This window comes from Mus musculus, chromosome 15 (assembly GCF_000001635.26).
Source record: "Mus musculus strain C57BL/6J chromosome 15, GRCm38.p6 C57BL/6J".
In the NCBI taxonomy this organism is placed as follows: Eukaryota; Metazoa; Chordata; class Mammalia; order Rodentia; family Muridae; genus Mus; species Mus musculus.
Window position 1 is genome coordinate 79234951 of NC_000081.6, and position 23132 is coordinate 79258082.

Genomic DNA, 23132 nt, shown 5'->3' on the forward strand with positions numbered 1-23132 from the left:
GAGGTGGGTTTCCGTGTTCCTGCCTGTGGGTGGGGCTTTTCCCAGGCTGACCTTTGTCCTTCGACTGTTCCCAGCACTCCTGCCAGTCACTTGTCCGCACGTTTGTGTGGGTGTGTTTCTAGATCTCTAGTCCCCTCTGCCAGCACCACACTGTTTTAATGACACTAGCTTTGTAGGAACATTTGAAATCAAGACGTGTGAGTCTTCCAGCTTTATTTTTTTTCTTAAGATTATTTTGGCCTTTCAAAGTTCCTTGATAAGATTCTGTATGAATCTTGGGATTTAGATTTTTAGAATTTTTCTGCCTATAAAAATGTCCCTGGGATTTTGTGAGGGAGCTCACTGCGGCTGCAGGTTACGGTGAGTTGTACTGATATCTTATTGTCACATCTTCTCATCTGAGAATACAGAGCCTCGTGCTCACGGCTGTGGCCAGATGCCTGAGAGGAACGGGTCAGGGGGATTTGTCTTGGCTGCTTTCCCAGGTTTCTGCCTGCCAGTGCAGGGAGCAGTCACACCAGACTACCTAGAGGAGAGGCGCGTGGGTGCACTGTGCGGGCTGCCTTTCTCCTTCCCCTGTCCAGCTCCAGCCTATGGGATGGCGCTGCCTGAATTCACATGCCTCCCTTAATGGGAACAACCTCACAGACACACAGAGGACCTTGGGGTTCCCATGACACCAGTGACAGCAGGATGTGCTTCTCAGTCCCATTAAGTGGCCTGGCAAAATATTGTCAGCTGGATACTCACCTTAGACCACAGCATCCACTCTGGCTCTGAAAGGTTCATATTCACTTACAGTGCCATGTGTGTCCAAGTGTATCAGCTGTCTCTACAGATTCCCGTAAACTTGTTTTGTTTTTAACTTTTATTTGGTATGTGTGTGGACACATGAACACATGTCATGACACATGGGTGGAAGTCAGACAACAGCTTGTAGTTGGCTCTCTCCTACTGTTTGGGTTGCAGGAAATAAAATTTAGATTGTCAGGCATGGCAGCAAGTACCATCTTAATGGCCCTTGCTTTTTTTGAGCCAGGCTTTCAAGAGCCCAGACTGGCCTTGAACTCGCCATTAACTGGGATAACACTGAAATCTGATGCCCACCTTTATCTCCTAGTATTGGGATTCTAGGCATGTGCAAATACATATACACATAAATACATACATACATACATGCACACACACATATAGGTATATATGTATTTGTACTGTTTATTTTCTTTTTAGAGACAGGGTTTCACTGTGTAGTCTTGGCTGTCCTGGAACTCACTCTGTAGACAGACTGGCCTCAAATCACCTACCTCTGTTTTCCCAGTGCTTGAATTAAAGGGTGTGCACCACCACTGCCCAACTCAATGTTCTTAAAAACAAAACAACCCAAGTTCAAAGTTTCTTCAGAGATAAACGGCAAACCCTTAGCTGTGAGCTTCTATAAAATTGAATAAAAGTCACCTTCCCATGCCCCTGAGATAATATCCCACAGTAACACCCTATCCCATGAGAGAGACCGCAGACAGGGAGATGCAATAAATCAGCAGTGTGAATGTTAGTGCCTGCAGCTCTACGGCTGGAACCTATGGCATATGGTGGCATGACCTACACTCCACAGGGCTTGGGCAGCCTTGCCCTATGGCCTTGCCATTTGTAGCCCATAGGGCTTCTCTTTGAGGCGCTCTGCTTCCTGCCAGTAACTGTCCTCAGCAGATGCTCCATAATCTGGTGTCTTTAGCATCTGGCGTTTCCAGTGCATCTTCAGTGTGATTCTCACGCTGCCCTCTCAGGATTTGCCTTCCAGAATCCCAATCCCAATCCCATCACAATGGTCAAGCTTCCTTTGAAAACTTCCATGCATCTCTGTTGCAGTATATATACCCGCAAAACCAGCATTGTATGGATGGTACCAGACACCAAGTCCAGGGACCACACTTCCTAGGAAGTTCTTGCCAGAAGGGTACCTTGAGCTCTGTACTTAAGCAAAACCTTTCAAATGAGGTAAACTTTTATACTCTTGAGCCTACCATGGATGTTCACTTAGGTTCCTCTTGCTGTGATAAAGCACCATGGCCAAAGCAACATGGGGAGGAAAGCTGGGCAGGAGCTGGGCAGGAACCTGGAGGCAGGAACCTGGAGGCAGGAACCTGGAGGCAGGAACCTGGAGGCAGGAGCTGGGCAGGAACCTGGAGGCAGGAGCTGGGCAGGGGCTGGGCAGGAGCTGGGCAGGAGCTGAGCAGGAGCTGGGCAGGAACCTGGAGGCAGGAGCTGGGCAGGAACCTGGAGGCAGGAGCTGAGGCGGAGGTCATGGAGGCTGCTGCTTGCTGGCTTTGCTCCCCATGGTTTGCTCAGCCTGCTTTCTTATAGATCCAGGATCACCAGCCCAGTGGCACCACCCACGATGGACTGGGCCCTCCCACATCTATCCTGAATTAAGAAAATCCTTACAGCTGTGGTTCTAAACCTTCTTAAAGCTGTGACCCTTTAATACAGTTCCTCATGTTGTATAGTGACCCTCCACCATAAAATTATTTTGTTGCTACTTCATAACTATAACTTACCTACTGTTAGGAATCTGATAAGCAGCCCCGAAGGGCTGTCAACCCATAGGCTGAGAACTGTTGCCTACAGGCTTACCTGCAGCTCACTGTTCCAGAGGCATTTTCTCAGGGAATTAAGGTTCTCTTTTCAGAAAGCTCTACCTTGTATCAAGCTGACATAAACCAGCTAACACAGCTGGGTCCAGCCAGTACCTTAGATGTCACCAAAGCATCCTTCCTGCTTCCCAGCTGTTTAATAGCATAATCTCTCATTTTAGTTTTATTTTAATTAGTTTATTTTTGAGACAGGTTCTGTCTGTGTAGTTCTGGCTGTCCTGGTCACACATACCCACCTGCCTCTGACTCAGTGTTTATATTAAAGGCAAATGCTACCACGCCCAGCTTAGTGATAGACTCATATAAGCGCCGTTTATTTTCTGGACAAATATATTTTCCAGATACTCCTGCTCTGCAGCTAAGTTTTTATCATAAACCTGTCTCCAGTGACAACCACAAGCTGGCTTGAAATACAGCCACCGGCAGTCAGTCCACCCACTGGACAGTCAGTCCATCCGTCACCTGAAGCTAAGCCTGCAGAGTCTCAGGACACGGAACAGCTCTGGATAAGTTCTTTCCCAGAATGCAGTGTGATCTGCCTTGATCACATCTGAAGCAGTCTTCTTTGTTCACATGGCAGTCTATTGTCCCAAGCTCCCGACAGGACTGTCCCCTGGGATAAGTTTACCACACCCGGGGCCTCTCTAGCCTGCGCCTACCAACTTTTCTAATTACTCCTGCAGACCATGCTTAGTCTTTCTTAGTCATGGCAATGACCTCACCTCCCTGGGACCTGTTTTCTTGTTGGGCAAAATCATTGTAGTGACAGCATCTTCAGGAAACTTGAAAGGAAGGGAAGAAGCTCTCATTTTGGTTCTGTCATATTTCACACGTTCAGGCAGGCTTCTTCACTCTGTCCATTCTCTCAGGAAACCTCTTCCCGAACATAGTCGAGGTACTTCAGCAGGCATTCTCTGCTCATGCAGACAGTCAAAACCAGCCACCACCAGCTTCCCTCCATCTGCTTTGTTGGCTTTCTCTCAGCAGTGTGCCAGAGTCCCCATGGCCCCCCACATCACTGCTTGTAGTGTTTGTAATGTGCTCTGAAGGCTGATAGTGTTTACCTTCTTCATCTTCCCTTGTAACACTGTAAATACATTATGAAGCGTCCTTTAGGCATGACTTTTTAAAGAAGATTTAGAAACTAGAGGTGACACAGGAGCCAGACATGGTGGCTCATCATGTTACTGGAAGGCTGAGGCAAGAAGGTTGCTAGTTCAAGGCCAACCTGGGCTACAAAGACAGACCCTGTCTCAAAACCAGCTGAGAGGTATAGAACCACTGCTGGTCATTTGAGGTTTCTGCAGTTCCTCTCTGATCCAGTTTGTGCTGCTCCATTTGTGTGTGCCTCCTGCCTCTGTGTGTGAACCCCATGTGTGTGTGCCCCCTGCATTCATGTATAGATCCTATATCTGTGTATGCCCCTTGCATCTGTTGGGACTCCATGTCTGTGTAATATGAACCCTATTTCTTAGATGTGCCCCCTGCATCTGTGTGTGGACCCGTGTCTGTGTGTGTGCTCCCTGCATCTTTGTCTTTGTCCCCCAGTCTGTGTGTGTTCTCCATAGCCAGCTGTCTCTTTGCTGTTATCACCGAACAGTTCATCTTTAACAGAAACACCACCTCACAGCCAGTGAGTACAAGTCCCATTGAAGGAACTAAGAAAAGGGCTCACAGGCATAGGGCCCTTACTCAGAGTAACCCAGGGCTGTTCTCTGGAGACCAAAACTAGATGCTAGAATTATTAAACACTGTTGGAAAGCCCAAGAGGTGGTGACAGTGGAAGGAGCTGTAGGAGCCATGAGGACCGCTGGGTTCCTATTGGGAGTCTCAGCTGTTGGCACTCACAGCCTGTCTTCTGTCCCCTTCCCAAGAGTGGCGAGGTTTTCTCTTGCCTTTGTTGGCACTACCTGAGGTGGAAGGAGGGCCTGCTTAGGTCCCAAGTTCCACTCCATTGTTCCCCTACTCCTATACATCTGCAGGTATTTGATAACACGCCTGCAGCCTTGGATGGCACTGTGGCAGCTGGTGACGAGATCACTGGGGTCAATGGCAAGTCAATCAAAGGAAAAACCAAGGTAGAGGTGGCGAAGATGATTCAGGAAGTGAAGGTAAGATGATTATGAGAGCTGGAAGCTTGCTCTGTAGTACGAGACAAAGGCTGTCAGGTCCCTGGCTGTTGGGCCTAGCAGGCTCAGGGTTCACTGCCTATTACTTAGAGAGCATTATGAGGGACACATTCCAGTCTCCTGGACCCCTGGATTCCTGTGAGTTCCCAGAGATGCTGAACACTCAGATGAGCTGGGATGTCCCTGCTTGGGGCTGCAGAGGCACTAGATGCTAACAGTGACTTCACTGAGTCAGTAGACTCTAGTGAGCACAGCTGGGCCATGTTTGCCCTAGAGTTTTGGGGAGGGACTACTTCCCAAGTTCTCCAAGGACTTGAGGCTATGGAGAACCCTGAGCGCAGACATTTCTGGTCCAGATGCAGCCCACATCCTTTCCACCTGCTCATCCCCCTCCCTAGATGTTCCACTGAACCCTGCTCTGTGCTGAGTCCTTGTCACTCACAAAAGAAGCGTGGCCTGCTCACTGTTCCCTGGCAGTTCAGCCACTGAAGACCCTTGGGAAAACTGCCGAGGGACGCATGAGAGAGTGTAAAGCCACAGAAGATAGGCAGTCCCAGAGTCAAGGGTGGGATTCGGCTTGTGTAGACTTGGGCCCAGAGCCTGAGGCCCCAAACCCTCCCCTTCCCATTGGCACCCTCCCAGGCTCCAGGACCAACCCTTACTATCCCCTGCCCTGTGTGTGTGTGTGTGTGTGTGTGTGTGTGTGTGTGTGTGTGTGTGTGTGTGTGTGTGTGTGCGCATATTGAAGTTTGGATTTATTTTATGTGCATTTTGTCTGGAAGTATGTATATGCACCACCACATTTGTCCTTGCTGCCCTCAGAGGTCAGAAGAGGTCATGAGATCCCCTGCTTGGAGTTCCGGATGGTTGTGAAGCACAGAGTGGGTGCTGAGAACTGAACTCAGGTTATGCAGAAGCAACCAGTGCTCCTAACCACTGAGCCATCTCTCCAGCCCCCATGGTCCCCTTCTTGCTCTACTCAGGCATTGCTCTGACTTTCTTTGTCACACTCTTAATCCTGTCCCTAAGTCATCCTGGTACTGTCCTCACTGAGAACTAAGGGGTTACCTCTGTAGCCCCACCTAGTGCCCCTTTAGGCACCAGGCAGACTGAGGAGGGACTCAGAGCTCAGGACCATGTCCGTCCCAAGGGACCCTTCACACCCTACCCGACTGACCATGTTGGCTCACTCTGTGGGTGTAAGTTTTCAGTCCACGTTTGTTGAGAGTACATTCAGCCCCAATCTCAGAGGCCTTAGGATGGCAAGGACTAGAGTAACCATGTGGCCTTCCATGTACAGATGTCCTTTCCTGAGCAGTCACTAGAACATGGGACTAAGTGAATCCCCAAGTCACTCTACCTTCCCTCCTGGTCCCTGAGAAGCCCTGCTCCTTTTTCTTCTGGTTGGTGTACTAGAGCCAGATGTGTAGAAAGTAGTTTCTGGGGGGCTCTAGCCAGGGGCCACTGTCCTGATTGTGTCTGTACTGCTCTTGTAGGGGGAGGTGACCATCCATTACAACAAGCTGCAGGCGGACCCTAAGCAGGGCATGTCCCTGGACATTGGTAAGACAGGCCAGAGCAGCCATGTGCCAGGGGCTCTGGCTTTTCCTGTCCAAGCTAATCCAAAAGGCTGGGAGGAGCCAGGTGCTCTCCTTGTAGCTGTTCACAGGCCCCTGGCCCTGCATGCTCACTGCCCTGTATTTTATACCCTTCACTACCATACCTTGACCTGTGTGTCACATCCAATTTTAATCCCCCTCCTCCATGGCCACTCCTGCTATGTACTTTTGGGAAGATGTGTGGTGCAAACTGGACCTTATAATGTATATCTTAGATAGGGCTTTATTGCTGTGAAGAGACACCATGACCAAGGCAACTCTTATAAAGGCAAACATTTCATTGGAGCTGGCTTACAGTTTCAGAGGTTTAGTCCATTATCATCATGGTGGGAAGCATGGCAGCATCCAGGCAGACTTGTGCTGGAGGAGCAGAGAGTTCTACATCTTGATCTGAAAGCAGCAGGAGACTGTGTATCACACTGGGCATAGCTTGAGCATAAGAGACCTCCAGGACTGTCCCTACAGTGACACACTCTCTCCAACAAGGCCGCACCTCCTCTAACAAGGCCATACCTCCTCCAACAAGGCCACACCTCCTCTAACAGGGCCACACTTCCTAAGTGGGTCAAGTATTCAAACACATGAGTCTATGGGGGCCATACCTATTCAAACCATCACAGTGTGCTGTTTGGCAACTTGCCTGTGGCTAGAAGGGCTAGATCTTGTGAGACATGAGGCTTGGTGGTCTCCTGGCAGAACACCCAGATAATCCATATTTACCTAGAGCCCACAGCCCTTTAGGGCAGAGACTAAGGACAAATGAGCTCACCAGTGGTTTTTTTTTTTTAAGATTTATTTATTTTATTATTTATTTATTTATTATATGTAAGTACACTGTAGCTGTCTTCAGACGCACCAGAAGAGGGCATCAGATTTCATTATGGGTGGTTGTGAGCCACCATGTGGTTGCTGGAATTTGAACTTCGGACCTTCAGAAGAGCAGTCGGGTGCTCTTACCCACTGAGCCATCTCACCAGCCTCACCAGTGGTTTCTCTGTGTAGCCCTGGCTGTCCTAGAACATGCTCTGTAGACCAGGCTGTACGTGAACTCAGAAATCCCCTGCCTCCGCCTCCCGAGGTCTGAGATTAAAAGCGTGTGCCACTTCCTTGGTCTGATATGCTTGTTATTGAGCACTTTGATTCCATCCCAGGACCTGTACCGAGATCTTAGCTGGTTACATGAAGTGACCAGCCAGTGGCACTTAGTGATGCCCACCACCCTGAGGTGTCCAGCTGGAGAACCCTTACCTTGGCACAGATTTTCTCATGCTGGATGGGAAAGAGGAGTGATAAGGCTTTCTCTGTCTGGCCTGTGTGCTGGTGCTTGCACACACAAGTTCTGGGCTTTCACTGACACCGGTAGCAGAGAGCAGGCCACAGTCTTTGTGCCAAGCACTCCATGTTTACCTGTCCAGCTCCTCCCAGTGGGGGAGGGGGGGTGAGTAGGACAAGTAGCCCAGGATAGACTGCTGTGAGCCCTTGCTTCCTAACTGCTCCAAGCACCAAGCCGAGGCTTGTTGTCTTCCATCTACTCGCACACTCAGTGAGGCAGCTGTGATGGGGCGTGGCCTAGACAGCCCGGCCAGCAGCAGACTCATTGGCCTTTCTCTTGCTCCAGTGTTGAAGAAAGTCAAGCACCGGCTGGTAGAAAACATGAGTTCAGGCACAGCTGATGCCCTGGGCCTAAGCCGCGCCATCCTGTGTAACGGTAAGTCCTCCTTCCACCCTCTGGCTCAGCTCCCATCAAGCAATGGGCCTGATAGTGTTCATGCGCCTCAGTGTGGACAGCCAGGTTACACCTCGTCAGCTCCCCACGAGCTCCTACAGCTGTCAGCTGTGGGCTTTAGGTCGCCACCAAGGAGTTGGGGGCAACACAGACTTGGGAGGACAGGTGCTCCCTTCTAGCTGGGGTGCCTGGCCAGCCTGAGCCCCGCTCCACTGCCTGCATGTTCCACTACAGCCCACTGTGTGGAGCTCCACTACTTGTCCTGCACTGTGCTGTCCTCCTCAGTCTTGCCTTTGACCAGGAGGTGGCGCTGCTGTCCTTGTCTCCACTTCCTCTGCCTGTGCTGGGAGAAGCCATGTGCAGGCAAGGCACTTTACACACACACTGGATGTCTCCCTAGGAGGCTGATGGAACCCGTGCTCCTGCTCCTGCCGTCGCCAGCCTATGCTTATAAATAGCAGTGCTATGCATGTACGCGGGGAAGATAAAAATACCCATATAAACTGTGGGCTCAGCTGGGCACAGGGTCTTTATTGGCTGGGAGAATGGGGGTGGGGCCTGAGCATGTTCCAAATAGGGTACAAAGTGGCGGCTGCTATTTTCAGCCTCGTGGTGCCTATAAATCCTTGTTACTGTAGTCACTGTGCATTGAGATGAAATTAGAACTGGTTGTTGTTTCCCCCAAACCTTGCAATTTCCCTAGCTGTAAATAGGATTTCTAAAATTGAAGCTGTCATGTCCCATGACCCAGCTAAAAACAACTGCCTGCTGGCCACGTGCTTATGCTTTAGGGAGCCAGGACATAGAGGCTGTGGGCCACAGCAGCCTCCTGAAGACCTCCAAGGTGTACACCTTCCCCCTCTCCCAGTCCTAGCCCTTCCTTCACACAGCAAGCTTTCCTGCCCAGAGAAAAGCCTCTGCCTGTGTGGAGTCCCTCCCCTCCCCTCCCCTCCCCTCCCCTCCCCTCCCCTCCCCTCCCCTCCCCTCCCCTCCCCTCCCCTCCCCTCCCCTCCCCTCCCCTCCCCTCCCCTCCCCTCCTGCTTAAGATACCCTGCCTGAAGCTTCACACCAAAGTGCACCAAAGCCTGAGAGCAGGATTCTGCTTAGACAGACATAGCTGTGTAACTTTGGGCCAGCTGCCCTACCTCTCACCCTTCAGCTTTCTCTGTAGGATAGGCAAAGTGGTCCTTGCCCCAAGGTGCAAGCTGGAGAAGGGCCAGTGCTTATCAGGGACCTTAAGTGTTCCTGGCACACAGAGAGGTGACCCAGTGTGGCTGCAGGTGTTCTTGGGCCAGTACCTGGCCTGGGTAGGGCCTAGAGGCCCTCACCCTCTCATGAGCGGTGTGTGTCCTTCATCCCCACAGGTGGGGATCTATCCAGAGTTGGGGAGGTCCATTGCTGCACTTGGAGCCCCGAGGGCAGGACCTGGATCTTGGTTTTACCAGAGTCACTCCCCATAGGAGTTTGTTTTGACTAGGCATGTTAATTAGGTGAGCCATGGGAGCTTTTGATTGCTGAGCCTCAGCACTTAGCCTTGGTAGATAGCCAAGAAGTGGCCAAGCCGGGGAAGAGACCTTGGCTGGCTTTTGGAGTGCAATCCAGTAGTTTTTAGTAAGGCAGAGGGAACAGGGGATAGGCAAGGCCTTCCAGGGCCGTGCTCGCCAGACTTGGGCCAGCCAGAGCCTCTTCATAGCCTCTCCTCACAGCTGGCCTCTGCAGGGCTGTTGTTCTCCCTTGGCTTGCTGAGCCCACAGATGCCCCTGGTCTTGACCTCCACAGATGGCTTGGTAAAGCGGCTGGAGGAGCTGGAACGCACTGCTGAGCTGTACAAAGGTAGGGAGGAGTCTCAGCCAAGAAGTGCCTGGTGTTGGTCTGCCATGGGGGCCCTGTCTTAGAGAGTGGCAGTGGGGCAGGGGAACTACCTAGAAAGTTTGGGGAACAGTAAATGTATCAGGAGCCCCTGTAAATTTCTGCACTATCAGAGAGCCCCTAAGAGATTGTGTGTCATACATAATCCCAGTTGCCTGTCACATGGCTGTCACATGCCTGTCACATGGGATCCATATAGGGGGCCAACTCAGCCTTCATCCCTAGGCAGTGGGGAAAGCCTAAGGATCTAATGCATAGTGGGGACCTCAGGCCGCAAGGCTGGGGGGGCCAATGTGATCTCTGACCTGGGTCTTTGTCTTCTGTCACTTGGAACTCTTCCCACAGGGATGACGGAACACACCAAGAATCTCCTACGGGCCTTTTATGAGCTGTCGCAGACCCACCGGGGTAATGGCATCCCCAGACATGCCATGTTTTACTGCAAACCTCTGTCCCTCAAGACTTAGTAGCACCTAACAGTGAGGTGTGGCCAGCTTCCTCTCTGGGCCCTTCTCATCCCCACACCAAGTCCAGCACTCTGCTCTGACCCAGTCTGATGCTGGGTGTGGCAGTGACCATGAAGCAGCTGGTCTGGTTGGCCTTACAATGCCCTGTCTCACTGCTACTTACAGTGCAGGCAGCTTCTCTTTAAGTTTGCTCTCTTCAGTCCCATGGTGGGATAGACAAAACCCCATTTGCAGGCCAGGAAAGGAAGTCCAGACAGGAAGTGGTCCCGGAGCTCATGGTGGCAGAGATGGCATTCAGACCCAGGTGTCTGGGTTCTCAGCCTGGTGCTCTGCTCTCGACTAGCGTGAACCCCTGATTTGCACTCAGGCTTTTGTCTGGTCACTGAGGGAACAAACTAGCCCCTCTAGGAGCGTAAGCCTAGAAAGAGGACGCAGCCCCTTGGTAGTATGGCCCAAGCCTCTTGAAGATGTAACCCCTTTGGATGTAGACCCCTGTCCTGCTACCCAGAAAACCCCTGGCTTCTCTGTTGGTCAAGTGAGGGCTTCAAGACAAACTTGTCATGCAGCCTTTGGGGACGTGTTCTCTGTGATTGGGGTGCGGGAGCCGCAGCCAGCAGCAAGTGAAGCATTTGTGAAGTTTGCAGACGCACACCGCAGCATTGAGAAGTTCGGCATTCGGCTACTGAAAACCATCAAACCGGTGGGTCTCTCAGAGTACAGCGTGCCCCACTGGCCAAGGCAGGAGCGATAGCTAGCACAGGAGGGATTCTGGGCTGGAGTCAGGTGCCAGATGCAGACACTAGCTTTGTCACCTCTGTGGCCATCCATCCATCAGTCACTGCTGCCCTGGGTCCCTGTTCAACTCAAGACTGGTTTGAACACTGTTCTGTTGCTAGGTCACATTTCTTGACGTAGTCTTCTAACCCTGACACATGTCCTTTGCCCAAGTCCCCAGGAAGGGATAACACATTAGTGACATTTGTCCCAACCTCCCAGATGCTGACGGACCTGAACACGTACCTCAATAAAGCCATCCCTGATACACGCCTCACCATCAAGAAGTACCTGGATGTGAAGTTTGAGTACCTGGTAAGTGGACTGCAGTGTCTGGCTAGCTGAGGTGAGCTCACCCTGGAGGCCAGCCCTGAGGCCAGCAGGCAGGCTGGGCCCAGACCTCAGCTGCGTCAGGCCTGTGGGACTAAAGTCCTGATTAGACAATTAGGAGGAGCCTAGACTCTGCATTCCCACACCAAGGAGCTCCTAGCTGCCCTCCCATTCTGTATCATTTCTAGCAGCAGCTCAGACTAGGTTTAGGAAAAAGGTGTTTTGAGTCCTAGATGATAATCTGATGCTAAAGGAGCTAAGAAAATGGCCTGTTGAGTATTCAGGCTTTTTGCTGCAGCTCTTAGAGTCCTGACTTAGTAAGCCTATACCCAGCTTGTCTTCAAGGAGCTGCCAGGATCTATTGTGCAGCCAGTGCCACCACACACAGTATCGTTGGGTTTTGGTTTTGGTTTTAGCCATTTCCTATTCTTGAGATAGAGCCCTAGGCCTTATTCATGCTAGGCAAGTGCTGTCCCCAGAGTCTCCTGAGACTTGGATATGACTGCTTTGGGATTTCTCAAGCCTTCAGGCCTTTGTAACCTTCCAGAGGGGAGCCTCATACCCCTGGTTCCCCTTTCCTGGGTCTCCGTCCATGCTTGCTTCCAGCCTATCCCAGGTGGTCCTGAACCTGGTGGCCTATATGGTCGCTCTCTTGGTGTGGCCTGAGGGCATAGGGAGGCGTGGCAGGGGGCTGGAAGTCCAGGAAGCTTGGCCACTGACTTCCTGGCTTCCTCCATCCCGTCCCACAGTCGTACTGTCTAAAGGTGAAGGAGATGGATGACGAGGAATACAGCTGCATTGTGAGTACCCAGGGGGTTTGCCCACAGTGGCATCAGGATGGCTGGGGTGTCTGGCAGAGATGGTGGGTATGTCAGGCATCCTGGGGTCTTAAGTGGACTGTAGTTCCTAGAGTTTGGAGCTATCAACTTATTTTACCGGTTCCTCTGGCTTGGGGTACCAGCCAGTTGGCCATGAGGTAATTTCTCGGATCTGATGTAGGTCAGTTTCCCCAAGTTTGTGAGGGACCTGTAGGAAAAAGCTAACAGTTCTCTTCTGAGCTGTGTTTTGATTTTAAAAAGAAAAAAGTTGGGGTGTGTGTGTGTGTGTGTGTGTGTGTGTGTGTGTGTGTATGTATGTATGTATGTATGTATGTATGTATGTATGTATGTATGTGTGTTTTGCCTGGTGTGTGTGTCCATTTGTGTGGCTGGTGCCTGTGGAGGTCAGAAGAGGGTATTGGAACTAAAACTACAGACAGTTGTGCACGACCATGGTGACTAAACCCAGGCCAGTACAAGAGCAACGACTATTCTTAACCACTGAACCACTCTCCAGCCCCTGGGCGGTTTTTTTTGTTGTTGTTGTTGTTGTTGTTCATTTGTTTCTATTTTGTTATGTGTTTGCAGTCAGGGTCCATCCTTTGACCAATACTCATTTATTTCATGTGAGCTGTGTTCGTGTTTCTGTGGTTGATTTTTCTCCCTCCAAAGTTACTGCTTTAGCTTCTGTCCATCACTGGCCTCGAAAGCCCATTGTGGTACAGCTGTGAGCTGGGCCAACCTACAGCCTTCCAGCCCCACCTGTCCCTGGGAGGCCCAGGTCCACCCAAGGGCGCTGACAAGCTTGCCTGCTCCAGGCCCTAGGCGAGCCGCTATACCGAGTGAGCACAGGCAACTATGAGTACCGCCTCATTCTGCGCTGCCGCCAGGAGGCTCGAGCCCGCTTCTCCCAGATGCGCAAAGATGTTCTGGAGAAGATGGAGCTGCTGGACCAGAAGCACGGTGAGGGCTGCGTGGGGGGCTCCGAGGCCCATGCTTCCCTAGGCCATCCTTTCCTGGCACTTAGCCCAGGGGGGGGGGTGCCAGTCCTTCCTTAAATCAGACATGAGGCCCAGAGAGAGAGGGTAGTCTACCCAAGACACCTAAGGCCCTGACAGGAGTCCACCTAGAGCCTGGCTGGGTTGGGGGCAGAGCTTGGGTCCATGATCTACTCACTCAGGGAACCTTTTGTTTCCTGAGCTAAGAGTTTGGAGGACTTAAGTGGCCAAGTAGGCCAGGCCAGGAAGCCTTTGGCTGGGCCCCTTTCTACCCTTCCGAAGCCTGGGGCCCAGGAAGTGTCCCAGCAGGAAGGCCAGACCAGCTCCAGGTCTTTCCTGAGAGGAAGCCGTCATAGTCACTGGGCCTGTCTGCTCACCTCCTGTCCCAGTCCAGGACATCGTGTTCCAGCTGCAGCGCTTCGTATCCACCATGTCCAAGTACTATAATGACTGCTATGCAGTGCTGCAGGACGCCGACGTCTTCCCCATTGAGGTGGACCTGGCACACACCACTCTAGCCTATGGCCCTAACCAAGGCAGCTTCACTGATGGAGAGGAGGAGGATGAAGAGGAGGAGGATGGGGCAGCTAGGGAAGTGTCCAAGGACGCATGTGGGGCCACTGGGCCTACGGACAAGGGCGGAAGCTGGTGTGACTCCTGAGTGCCCCCTCAAGTGGACCTGGGGGGCAGGGTAGTGGGAGGACCGCAGTGGGAGTGGGGCGGGACCACTGTAGGACAGCGAAGGCATATAGTGGCGCATAAAAGCCTGCTGGCTCGGGGCGCCTGCCTCCCTGCTCCTCTGTCCTCAAACAGTGAACCCAGGCTGCAGCCTGAGACCTGGACTCTAGCCCCCATCCATCCTTCCCATCTCCCAGCTAGAGGGAGAGCTGGGCTTTGGACAGAAAAGAGAAGGGGCTGGAGCAGACAGAGCACAGGACCTGTCCCTGTGAGCGCCTCGGTGGTGCCAAGCCTGCAGGGAGTGGGAGCCGGGTGGACATCTGAGGCTGGGGCCAGTGTACCAGGGCAGCCCCTGAGTCCACATGCACACCTCAGCAGCCTATATTTATTTGTTTCTGGTTTAGCCTCAAGGGCTGGAAGCTGGGCCTGTATTGAATAAACAGAAACCCAGACAGAATGCATGGGCTCCTTGCAATGGCTCAGACCCTTTGCAGCCAGATCTCAGCTGCCTCCTGGGTCATGATGGAGGGTAGGAAGCAAAAACTAGGCATTTCCCTGTGTCCATCACTCATCTCTAGCAGTGCCTACAGGAGCAGCTCTGGGGTTGAAAGGCTCGGGGTAGCATCTTCCTCAGAACCACACATTTTGAGAACAGTGTTGAGTTGCAGCTTGAGTCTGGGTCCTGAAGCCTTGACTGTCAACCTGCTTCCAGCGCCATCAAGCACTCTTAACTCTTCTGTGTTCCTGGTTGTAAAATAGGCCTTTGGGCAAGGGGGCAGACAGACACTGGTCAGGGTCACACGGGGCTAGCTGGGGAGACAGACTACTCTAGGGACACCAGTTCAGAGCCTAGGGGCACGGGAGATGCTGGCATCCTTAGGTTTTGTCTGCCTGGCTGTGTGCAGCTCATACTGCAACCCTTACTCTGAAGTCCCATTAGGACAGGGTATGGCCTTGAGGGCACAAAGGGCAAGGAATGTGTGAGCTCTCAGGGTCCAGAGTAGAAAAGTTCCTTTGCTTGGGGTTTTGGGCTACCGTCCTGTAGAAACTTGGTGGGACTCCTAGTCAGAAGCTGGAGGGGGAGAGACCATCTATCTACCCCGGGACCAACAGTGCTGTCTAGCCACACTGGAGGGGCATCCAGTGGGTGGACAAAGGGAAAAACCAAAACCCAAAGCTTGGGACCCAGTAACGAGCCCTGTGTAGCCCTGTTCTGCGCTCTCTGTGCATCAGGCAAACACCTGTCTGAAGCATGGATAAATTCTGCCTTGTCAGGCGGTTAGGAGATTCAGTAACAGCATTCATAAAGGGATTACAGTGTGGATTGTGGCACCATAGATGAGTGTAAGTCAACTGAGCCATGGTCATTGGCAGGGTTCCCCCAACCTTCCTGCCACTTGGATGGAAAATGAAGCCCAATGGGACCAGTAGCTGGGAAGGGGCCATTGGTGCAAGGGACTCTGCTGAGATTCCCTAGCTAGATAGGAATTGGGAGACAGACAGGAATTTGGTCACACGGGTCAAAGTGCACTGGTTAGGTGTGGTAGCAGATGCTGTAATCCTGCACTTGGGTGGCTGAGGCAGAATCTAATTGAGAGAGGACCTGTACCATGAATTCCTGTAATGGAGCACAAGTGCCAGGGCCACTGATGAGCAGGCTACACTCCCCGCCACCCCTACAGAAGGTGTTCTGACCAAATGTGTCCTCTAGAGGGGTGACTGCTCAGGGCAGTGAGGGGACACACCCCTTGAGAGCCTCCGAGGCTTATCTGCTGACTACCTGGCTCCCATGCTCTCCGGAATTGACTCTGAAGTCTCTACTACGTACCATGTCCTTGGACCCTGTGCTTCCTATGCAGATGGCAGCCAGATGTGCTTCAGCATACAGCATCCCCTCCTGCTATCTCTGGCTGGGACCCCTACCCCCAATTCCTGCTAAAGCTCAGGGGCTCTTGGGGAGACTCTTACCCCTCCCCTGTTAGGCAGAGGCACGGGAACAGAAGGCATCTTTTAGGGGCCCTTTATTCACTGTGAACAGGGTCTAACATATTGGGTTCCCAAGAGACCACCCCAGGCTGGCTCCCCATGTACCAGGCCCTCAGAGAGGAAGCCACAGTTTCATGCCTTCTGGCCTCGTGCCTCATGGCCACCTATGGACTCGTGATCCAGCTCAGGCACTGCCTCCTCCTCTGGTTCTTGTTCTGGGGACCCAGCCCGGGGGCTCAGCACCTCCAGAGCTTCAAGGCTGCCCGGCTCCTCAGTGCTGGCAGGCATTGGCTCAGAGTCCCTCTCAGCCTCCACATCCTCTGGGTCGCTGGCTCCTCCCTCAGCAGATCGACCTGATGAGATGTTCTTAGAGCAGCGCAGGCAGCAGTAGGTGGTAACTGCCATGAAGACTCCTGCCAAGGCCACTTCAGAGCCAGCAAGGTAGAAGATGATTTCATAGTTCTTCAGAGCATCCACCAGGCGGCCTAGGGAAATGGGCTGTCAAAGGCTGTCAGGGTCCTTCCTACACTATTTTGATGGGGCTTATTGGTGACATATGTGCCCCATCACTCTAGCTCTGGGGCCACAACTCAGCCTAAGCTTCCAGATCTAGCCCCCTTCCAGAAACCCCCTTCTCATGCATAAGGACTTCATGTTAACTGCTTGAGAGGGGCAGGGCCAAGACTGCTGTCTAGACTGCTATTTGTGTTTCTTCCCGAGACCTCTGGCTTTTCCTTCACCCGCTGTGGGTGGTACCTGGTTGGAGGAGGAGCTATGGAGGAAGCCTATCAACCAGGCTTTTGAGCAAGGGACCCTACCTAACCCCTCGTTCTTAGAAGTCATCTAAAGGGTTACCACCTCTCCTACTACGGTGCGCACCGGCAGAGGGCGGTCCTATGAGCACAGCCACGGCCTCCACGAGCAGCACTAGGCCCAATGCACTAGGGAAGCGGGGTGCACCCACGGTTGCCATGAGCACCTCAAACTGCAGTGCGCCCACCATGCCGTAGGACAGGCCGAAGGCAATGCAGAAAGCAACGAGGGTCCCGTAGGAGCGCGCACGCGCGCTAATCAGGTCCGTGAGCCCATTGGCCAACAGGGCCAGGCTGAAGAGGTAGGGGACGTGGGGTCTCAGGCGCCCCAGACCCGCCAAAGCACCGCACGCCGGTCGTGCCACGATGTCCACGAAGCCCACGATGGACAGCAAGAAGGCGGCCTCGGCGTCAGGCACGCCCGCGTCCTTGGCGTAGTTCACCAGCAGGATGGCCGGCACAAAGAGCCCGAGTGCCATCAGGAACTTGGTGACCACGTACACCACGAAAGCACGGTCGGTGCACACTGCCACGTCCAGCAGCCGCCGGCGGCGAGCCGGGCCACCGTGGGGCGAGGGGTCTCTGCGCGGCGGGGGTCCAGGGGGCGGACGCATGACTGCCCCACAGGCGCAACAGTGCAGCAGGAGGCCGCCAAACAGCAGGAAGCCGCCACGCCAGCCGAAGCGCTCCCCCAGCAGCTGCCCGAGCGGCGACAGCATGGACAGAAACACGGGACTGCCCGCCGCTGCCAGCCCGTTGGCCAGGGGCCGTCGCCGCTCGAAGTAGAGTCCCAGCATGATGAGCGACGGCTGGAAGTTGAGAGCTAGGCCCAGGCCTGCGGGCGAGGCGACGTAGCTGGAGTGCCCTTCCTGGTCCCAGCTGTTGGTCCAGGCTGGACCTCCGACAGAAAGGATGGGCCCGATCCCGGGATGCTGAGCCATGCGACTCGGGGTCCGCCCCTTTAGGGGGAACTGTGGACTTAACAGCAGGGACTCCCGACCTGCACCCACACCCCTGCAGGGGAGAGCCCTGGGTACCCTCACCTGTGAGCACCCCAGCCGTCAGGTACAGCTCCACGAGGCGCGAGGCAAAGGAAGCCAGAATCATGCCTGCTGAAGCCAGCAGTCCACCAGCCAGCATCACGGGGCGACAGCCAAAGCGCGTCACGAGGATGCTGGACAAGGGGCCTGTGGGCAGTGCAAAGTCACCGTCCAGGTTGGACCAATCTCCCCTCCAAAAAATGCGCCAGGTCTTGTACCTCTGAGGCCTGAAAGACCTTGAAGGAGTGGTTACCCCTCACTCCTCATCCCCTTCAGAAGCAGAGGACAGTGATTGGTTAAGGTCACATAGCTTGACTAGTCAGAAAGGGGGGGGGGGCTGTGTTGTACTACTCATCCTTTACCCCTCATGAGAACACACAAAGTAGGAAGGATGAAGTCTACTGTTCATTTCTGGGTGTCTCCAGGCTGCCAACCACCTGAAAGCTCCCACCTACTCAGCCATCAAAACTCCAGCCAGTATTAAGGCTGTAGGGAGCTGGAATGCTTCTCCAGGGTAAGGTAGCCCAGTGTAGGTCTGATGGCAGGGATGGACCCCCAACCCTCCTAGGGCAGCAACAGGAGTGTGGCTCCATCTGGGTCAATGTGCCCCACCCACTCGTTCCTAGGGCTGGGGCTTCCACAAGCTGGGGGGGGGGGGTGGCGGGGGAGGAGTCAGTGCCTCTCTAGGTTCCAGATTCCCAACCCCAGGAGGAGCCCAGGAGGCAGCGTCTGGGGGCAGTGCTGACCCGTGCCGTAGAGCATGGCCAACATGATGGAGGACACCCAGGCTGTGTCACTGTAACCTGCCCCAAAGTCGCGCTTGAGCTCTCGGAAGAAGACGCTCACAGCCTTAGGGAAGCCATAGGCGAAGCCGGTGACCACGAAGCAGGCGCCCAGCACCACCCAGCCCCAGCCACCATCCGGAGGGCCAGCACCCCGCCTCGGACCGCCAGCACCCATTGCTTCTGCTTCTGCTGGGGAGGAGGGGGACAAAAGGCAGTGTGGTTGGGTGCTGTAAGGGAGCAAAGAGAAACAGCCCAGGACACCCACTGAACCCTTTCAGGTTCATAGAGCCAGCAAAGTAGGAAGGTCACCCCAAGACTTCTGACCTTCCTGCAAAGGCCTGTGAAGGGTGAATGGAAACTTCACTTCGGAGTTTCCTCACCAGGGCTCCTCTCCTCTGGGAACCTAGGGACAGCAGAGGCAGAGGTGTAGTGAGTGCCAGAGGCCAACAGCTACTGTGACCCCAAAGTGTGCTACACTAGTTCCTAAGACCAGGGATAACAGCAATTAAAACAGCAGGGAAGAAGTTGCCTTGTCCCAGCCTGCTTTGGTCCACTTTGAAACCAGTTCTGGAACGGAGTTTGCCCTGTTGCTCCTGGCTGAGCCTCAGTTTCCCCACTAGTAGGATGGCTGATCGAGCACCTTGTACTCCAGCCTGAAACCTTGGGGGAAGAGCATGGGGTCTCAACCCCATGGGGAGGTGGGCTCCTTGCAAGAGACTGAGAGAGAGAGAGAGAGAGAGAGAGAGAGAGAGAGAGACCTGAGCCCCAGCAGTTCCCAACCTAGGCCCTCCATCCCTAGGCAGGGGAGTTCCAAGTCTTACTGCACCCCGACAGGTGGGGAGGGCGAAAGTCCTAAACCTCTCCCCAGGGATACTTAGCAAGCTGCCCTCTCCCAGTTCCAGGTTCTGTCGTTCCTTGCTGCCCCACCCCCACCCCCTGTCCCACCGCATAACTGTGAACACAGGAACAAGAAACTGGTCCCTATCAGCCCTCACCACACACTCACCTGGACCTGACTCTGGATTTAGGGTTGAGCCTCACATCTCTCGAGGCCTGCGGGAGGGGCAGCTTCTAGCTCCAGAGAGTGTCCAACAGCCTTGGCAATGGTGGCTGCACTCCTGCAGACGACTCCTTCCCCTGGCCTGGCTGGGGCTTAAAATCCCCTCATCCCACCCCTGCTAAGCAGCTTTTACCAGGAAGGGAACTGGCACAAGTGCCCATGAGCCAGCAGGGCTGACACAGTGGGACAAGGGACAAGGAGACACCCCCACACATACCCTGGGTTCCACTGGGGCACAAAACCTTGCCTTATGGGAGGGGTCACAATCTGGGGATGGGAGCACAGTGGTTCCCTGGAGAGATGAGGCTGTCAAGTCACTTCAGTGCACTCTTGCTCTCCCCTACCCCCAACCTCACCTCACCTCCCTTCACATTCCAGGAGGGGCTCCTGGCTTCCCTTGGATAAGGCTAATCCAGGCCTGAGCCTGGCTATTGAGGGGTTGGCCAGAACAAAGGGTGCTGTGTCCTAGGCCAGCTAAGAGGAACAGGCACCATCTCTTGGGGTACCATTTAGAGATGGGGAAATGAGGGTGAAGGCCTTAATGTAACCTTAAAGACTGCTCAAAAAAGGGGGTCCTGAGGGCCTGGCCTGAGATTCCCTTCTCCAAGGGTGCCTTAGTCAGGGTTTCTATTCACAAAACCACACAGTATAAAACCAGTCAGTACAAATGATCACTTGTCAACTTGACACACAAACACATCACTATTAAGCCTTAACCCTGGGCCCTCGACACCATCATCTCCTTGCCACTGTGACCTCCAAGTTGCCTGCCTCCCTTTCCCCTCCTAGGCCTGCGGCAGTGCCAGCCTGGGCATGAGAGCTTGCCCATGTGCACGCACGGGCTCAGACCCACCCCAGCGCTCACTGCAGGAACTTGGCGGGGGTCGGTGGCTGACAGCGACACTGTGGTGAAACTTGATGATGGGCACTTAAACAACTCCCTGGGTTCTCCAGTTCAAGCTGACGTGTACTTCCCACGAATGATAGTTCCATTTTGTGGGCACATTAAAGGTGACAGGAGACCAGACAAGAAGGCATTAGTGATGGGCATCTTAGATCTCACCCCCGAAAGCTTTGCCGTTGGCTTGACCTCTGGTGACCCTGAAGATCCTCCTGCCCATGTGGCGATTGAACTCGAAGCTGTGTTCACAGACCTGCAGCTCCTCAGAAACTCTTGTATCTCAGGAGAAAGAGGCGGAAGAGCAGTGAGCAGTAGGGCAGTCCCTTACTTTTCATTCATCCCAGACCAGCCATTCAGGGCGGAGATTCTTTGCCAGCACCCACAGTTCAGAGTGTTTGTGGATGGACACAAACTTTTTGATTTTTATCATTGTATTCAAACAGTATCTGCAACTGACACCATAAAGATCAACGGGGACCTCCAGATCACCAAACTTGGCTGATGTTTAAAGCACTTCTATTTCAAATGTGATCGATCAGGTGCCACAACTACATGTCTGAAAGAAGTGTCCCAGCCAGATCTGGAGACTTAAAAAGAAAACAAAAACAAAGACAGACTGCACTGTCTCTTTCTGTGCAGTTTAAGTCTGGAATGACAACTTCAACTGTGGTTTGCCCAGAAGAAGAAAGCTCGCAAGAAAGACACTGAGCCATTATGCCCGGAACAAAGTAATACATTTGTGCTGGATTTTATTCAGACTAAAGTGAAATGGATTTGTGATGATTTGTGATTTGGTAGCAATTACTCATCATTTCAAAGCAAGGTGATATTTAGAAACAAATGTGCTAAAGACCTTAAAAACAACAACAGTACATCAACTCAATTCATTTCTGCATTGACGTGGAATTGCATAGCACAACCGACATTTTAGTCAGGGTATTTACATAGAATGTAGACTTGCAAGGTTTGTTTCTTATGTTTTCTTAGGGGTTGTTTTGTTTTGTTGGTTTTGTTTTTGGTTTTGTTTTTGGCACAGCATCATGTTAACTTCGATTTTAAAAATAAATAAACCTCAACCCTTACTTTCTTATTCATTCCAGTCTTAACAAATTCTTGCATATTAAAATCTCAATCCCTTTAAAATATCCAATCTCTTAGAATTCAAAGTCTTCTTACAGTTAGTTCAAAGTCTCTTAACTGTGGGTTCCACTAAAATACTTTCTTCCTTCAAGAGGGAAAAATATCAGGGCACAGACACAATTAAAAGCAAAATCAATCTCTTAACTGTCCAAGGTCTGGGATCCACTCAGGATCTTCTGGGCTCCTCCAAGGGCTTGGGTCACTTATCCAGCTCTGCCCTTTGTAGCTCACACCTTGTCTTCTAGGCTCCAGCTGCCTGTACTCCACTGCTGCTACTGTTCTTGGTGGTCATCTCATGGTACTGGCATCTCCAAAACACTGCTGTCTTCCACTGCAACTAGGCTTCACCAATAGCCTCTCATAGGCTCTCTTCATGGTGCCAAGCCTCAACTCCTTTGCATGATCCCTTCAGTCCTGGGCCATTAATTGAAATTGAGGCTGCACCTTCACCAATGGCCTTCCATGGCTTCTCAGTGCTGAACCTCAGCTGCTCTTCATGACCCCTTGACACCTTCAAAACCAGTACCATCTGGGTGACTCTTATACATTACCAACTCCAGCTGAAGCACGAGGTATAACCTTGGCTATCTCTGGAACACAGCCTCCCTTCTTTGTTTTCTCAGAAAGCACTTCCCAGAAGATTTCACCTTAGTAATGCTGGTCTCTTCTTAATCACTGCTAATTTCTTAGCTCCAGCTAACCAGCATCAATAGTCCCAGTAACACAAAGGCTAGCTTTAGTGGTTCTGGTATCTTATTAATCACAGCTGGTTCTTCAGCCCCAGCTAACCAAAACCACAGAATCTTCACAATCAAAACAACAATGGCCCTGATAAGTCTTTAATCTTCCCTCTGAAATTTCACAAGCCAGGCCTCTATCGTTTGCACTGTTCTCAACATTATCTTCCAAGCTCTTACAGAACATCCCACAGAGCTCTTAACACCCAAAGTTCCAAAGTCCTTCCACAGTCAGGTTGTCACAGGAATACCCCACTTCTGGTACCAATTTGTCTTAGTCAGGGTTTCTATTCCTGCACAAACATCATGACCAAGAAGCAAGCTGGGGAGGAAAGGATTTATTCAGCTTACACTTCCACATTGCTGTTCATCACCAAAGGAAGTCAGGACTGGAACTCAAGCAGGTCAGGAAGCAGGAGCTGATGCAGAGGCCATGGAGGGATGTTCCTTACTGGCTTGCTTCCCCTGGCTTGCTCATTTGCTTTCTTATAGAACCCAGGACTTCCCGCCCAGGGATGGCCCCACCCACAAGGGGCCCTCTCACCCTTGATCTCTAATTGAGAAAATGCCTTACAGCTGGATCTCATGGAGGCATTTCCTCCAGGGAGGCTC

General features: G+C 52.6%; 2 protein-coding genes and 1 pseudogene across 12 annotated transcripts in view; 2 read left to right on the top strand and 1 right to left on the bottom strand.

Annotated features, from left to right (window-relative positions):
* Positions 1–14516, top strand: part of Pick1 (protein interacting with C kinase 1) — a 20327-nt gene extending 5811 nt beyond the window's left edge. For 2 of the 10 annotated variants that reach the window (NM_008837.3, NM_001045558.1), the window contains exons 4-13: positions 4634–4762; positions 6277–6343; positions 8018–8107; positions 9905–9958; positions 10340–10402; positions 11028–11161; positions 11458–11550; positions 12315–12365; positions 13202–13346; positions 13771–14516. In NM_008837.3, the coding sequence (NP_032863.2) occupies positions 4634–4762; positions 6277–6343; positions 8018–8107; positions 9905–9958; positions 10340–10402; positions 11028–11161; positions 11458–11550; positions 12315–12365; positions 13202–13346; positions 13771–14042 (1098 nt within the window). In that variant the 3' untranslated portion in view covers positions 14043–14516. Of the gene's footprint in view, positions 1–4633; positions 4763–6276; positions 6344–8017; positions 8108–9831; positions 9959–10339; positions 10403–11027; positions 11162–11457; positions 11551–12314; positions 13347–13770 lie in introns of all 10 variants that reach the window. The other 8 variants (XM_006520604.4, XM_006520603.4, XM_030248413.1 and 5 more) reach the window with 7 other exon arrangements.
* A 1549-nt stretch (positions 14517–16065) lies between these two features.
* Positions 16066–20612, bottom strand: Slc16a8 (solute carrier family 16 (monocarboxylic acid transporters), member 8). Of its 2 annotated transcripts, NM_020516.2 has the most exons (6): positions 19689–19798; positions 19007–19085; positions 18644–18868; positions 17901–18044; positions 16925–17692; positions 16066–16530 (listed from the first exon to the last, which is right to left on the bottom strand). In NM_020516.2, the coding sequence occupies exons 3-6, from the start codon at positions 18855–18857 to the stop codon at positions 16178–16180; spliced, it is 1479 nt and encodes a 492-aa protein (NP_065262.1). In that variant the 5' UTR covers positions 18858–18868; positions 19007–19085; positions 19689–19798; the 3' UTR covers positions 16066–16177. The 2 variants fall into 2 exon arrangements, with proteins under 2 accessions (NP_065262.1, XP_017172202.1); XM_017316713.2 differs by having other exon boundaries at positions 18644–20612.
* LOC115488490 lies at positions 20475–21161 on the top strand (annotated as a pseudogene).
* Positions 21162–23132: the final 1971 nt, after the last annotated feature.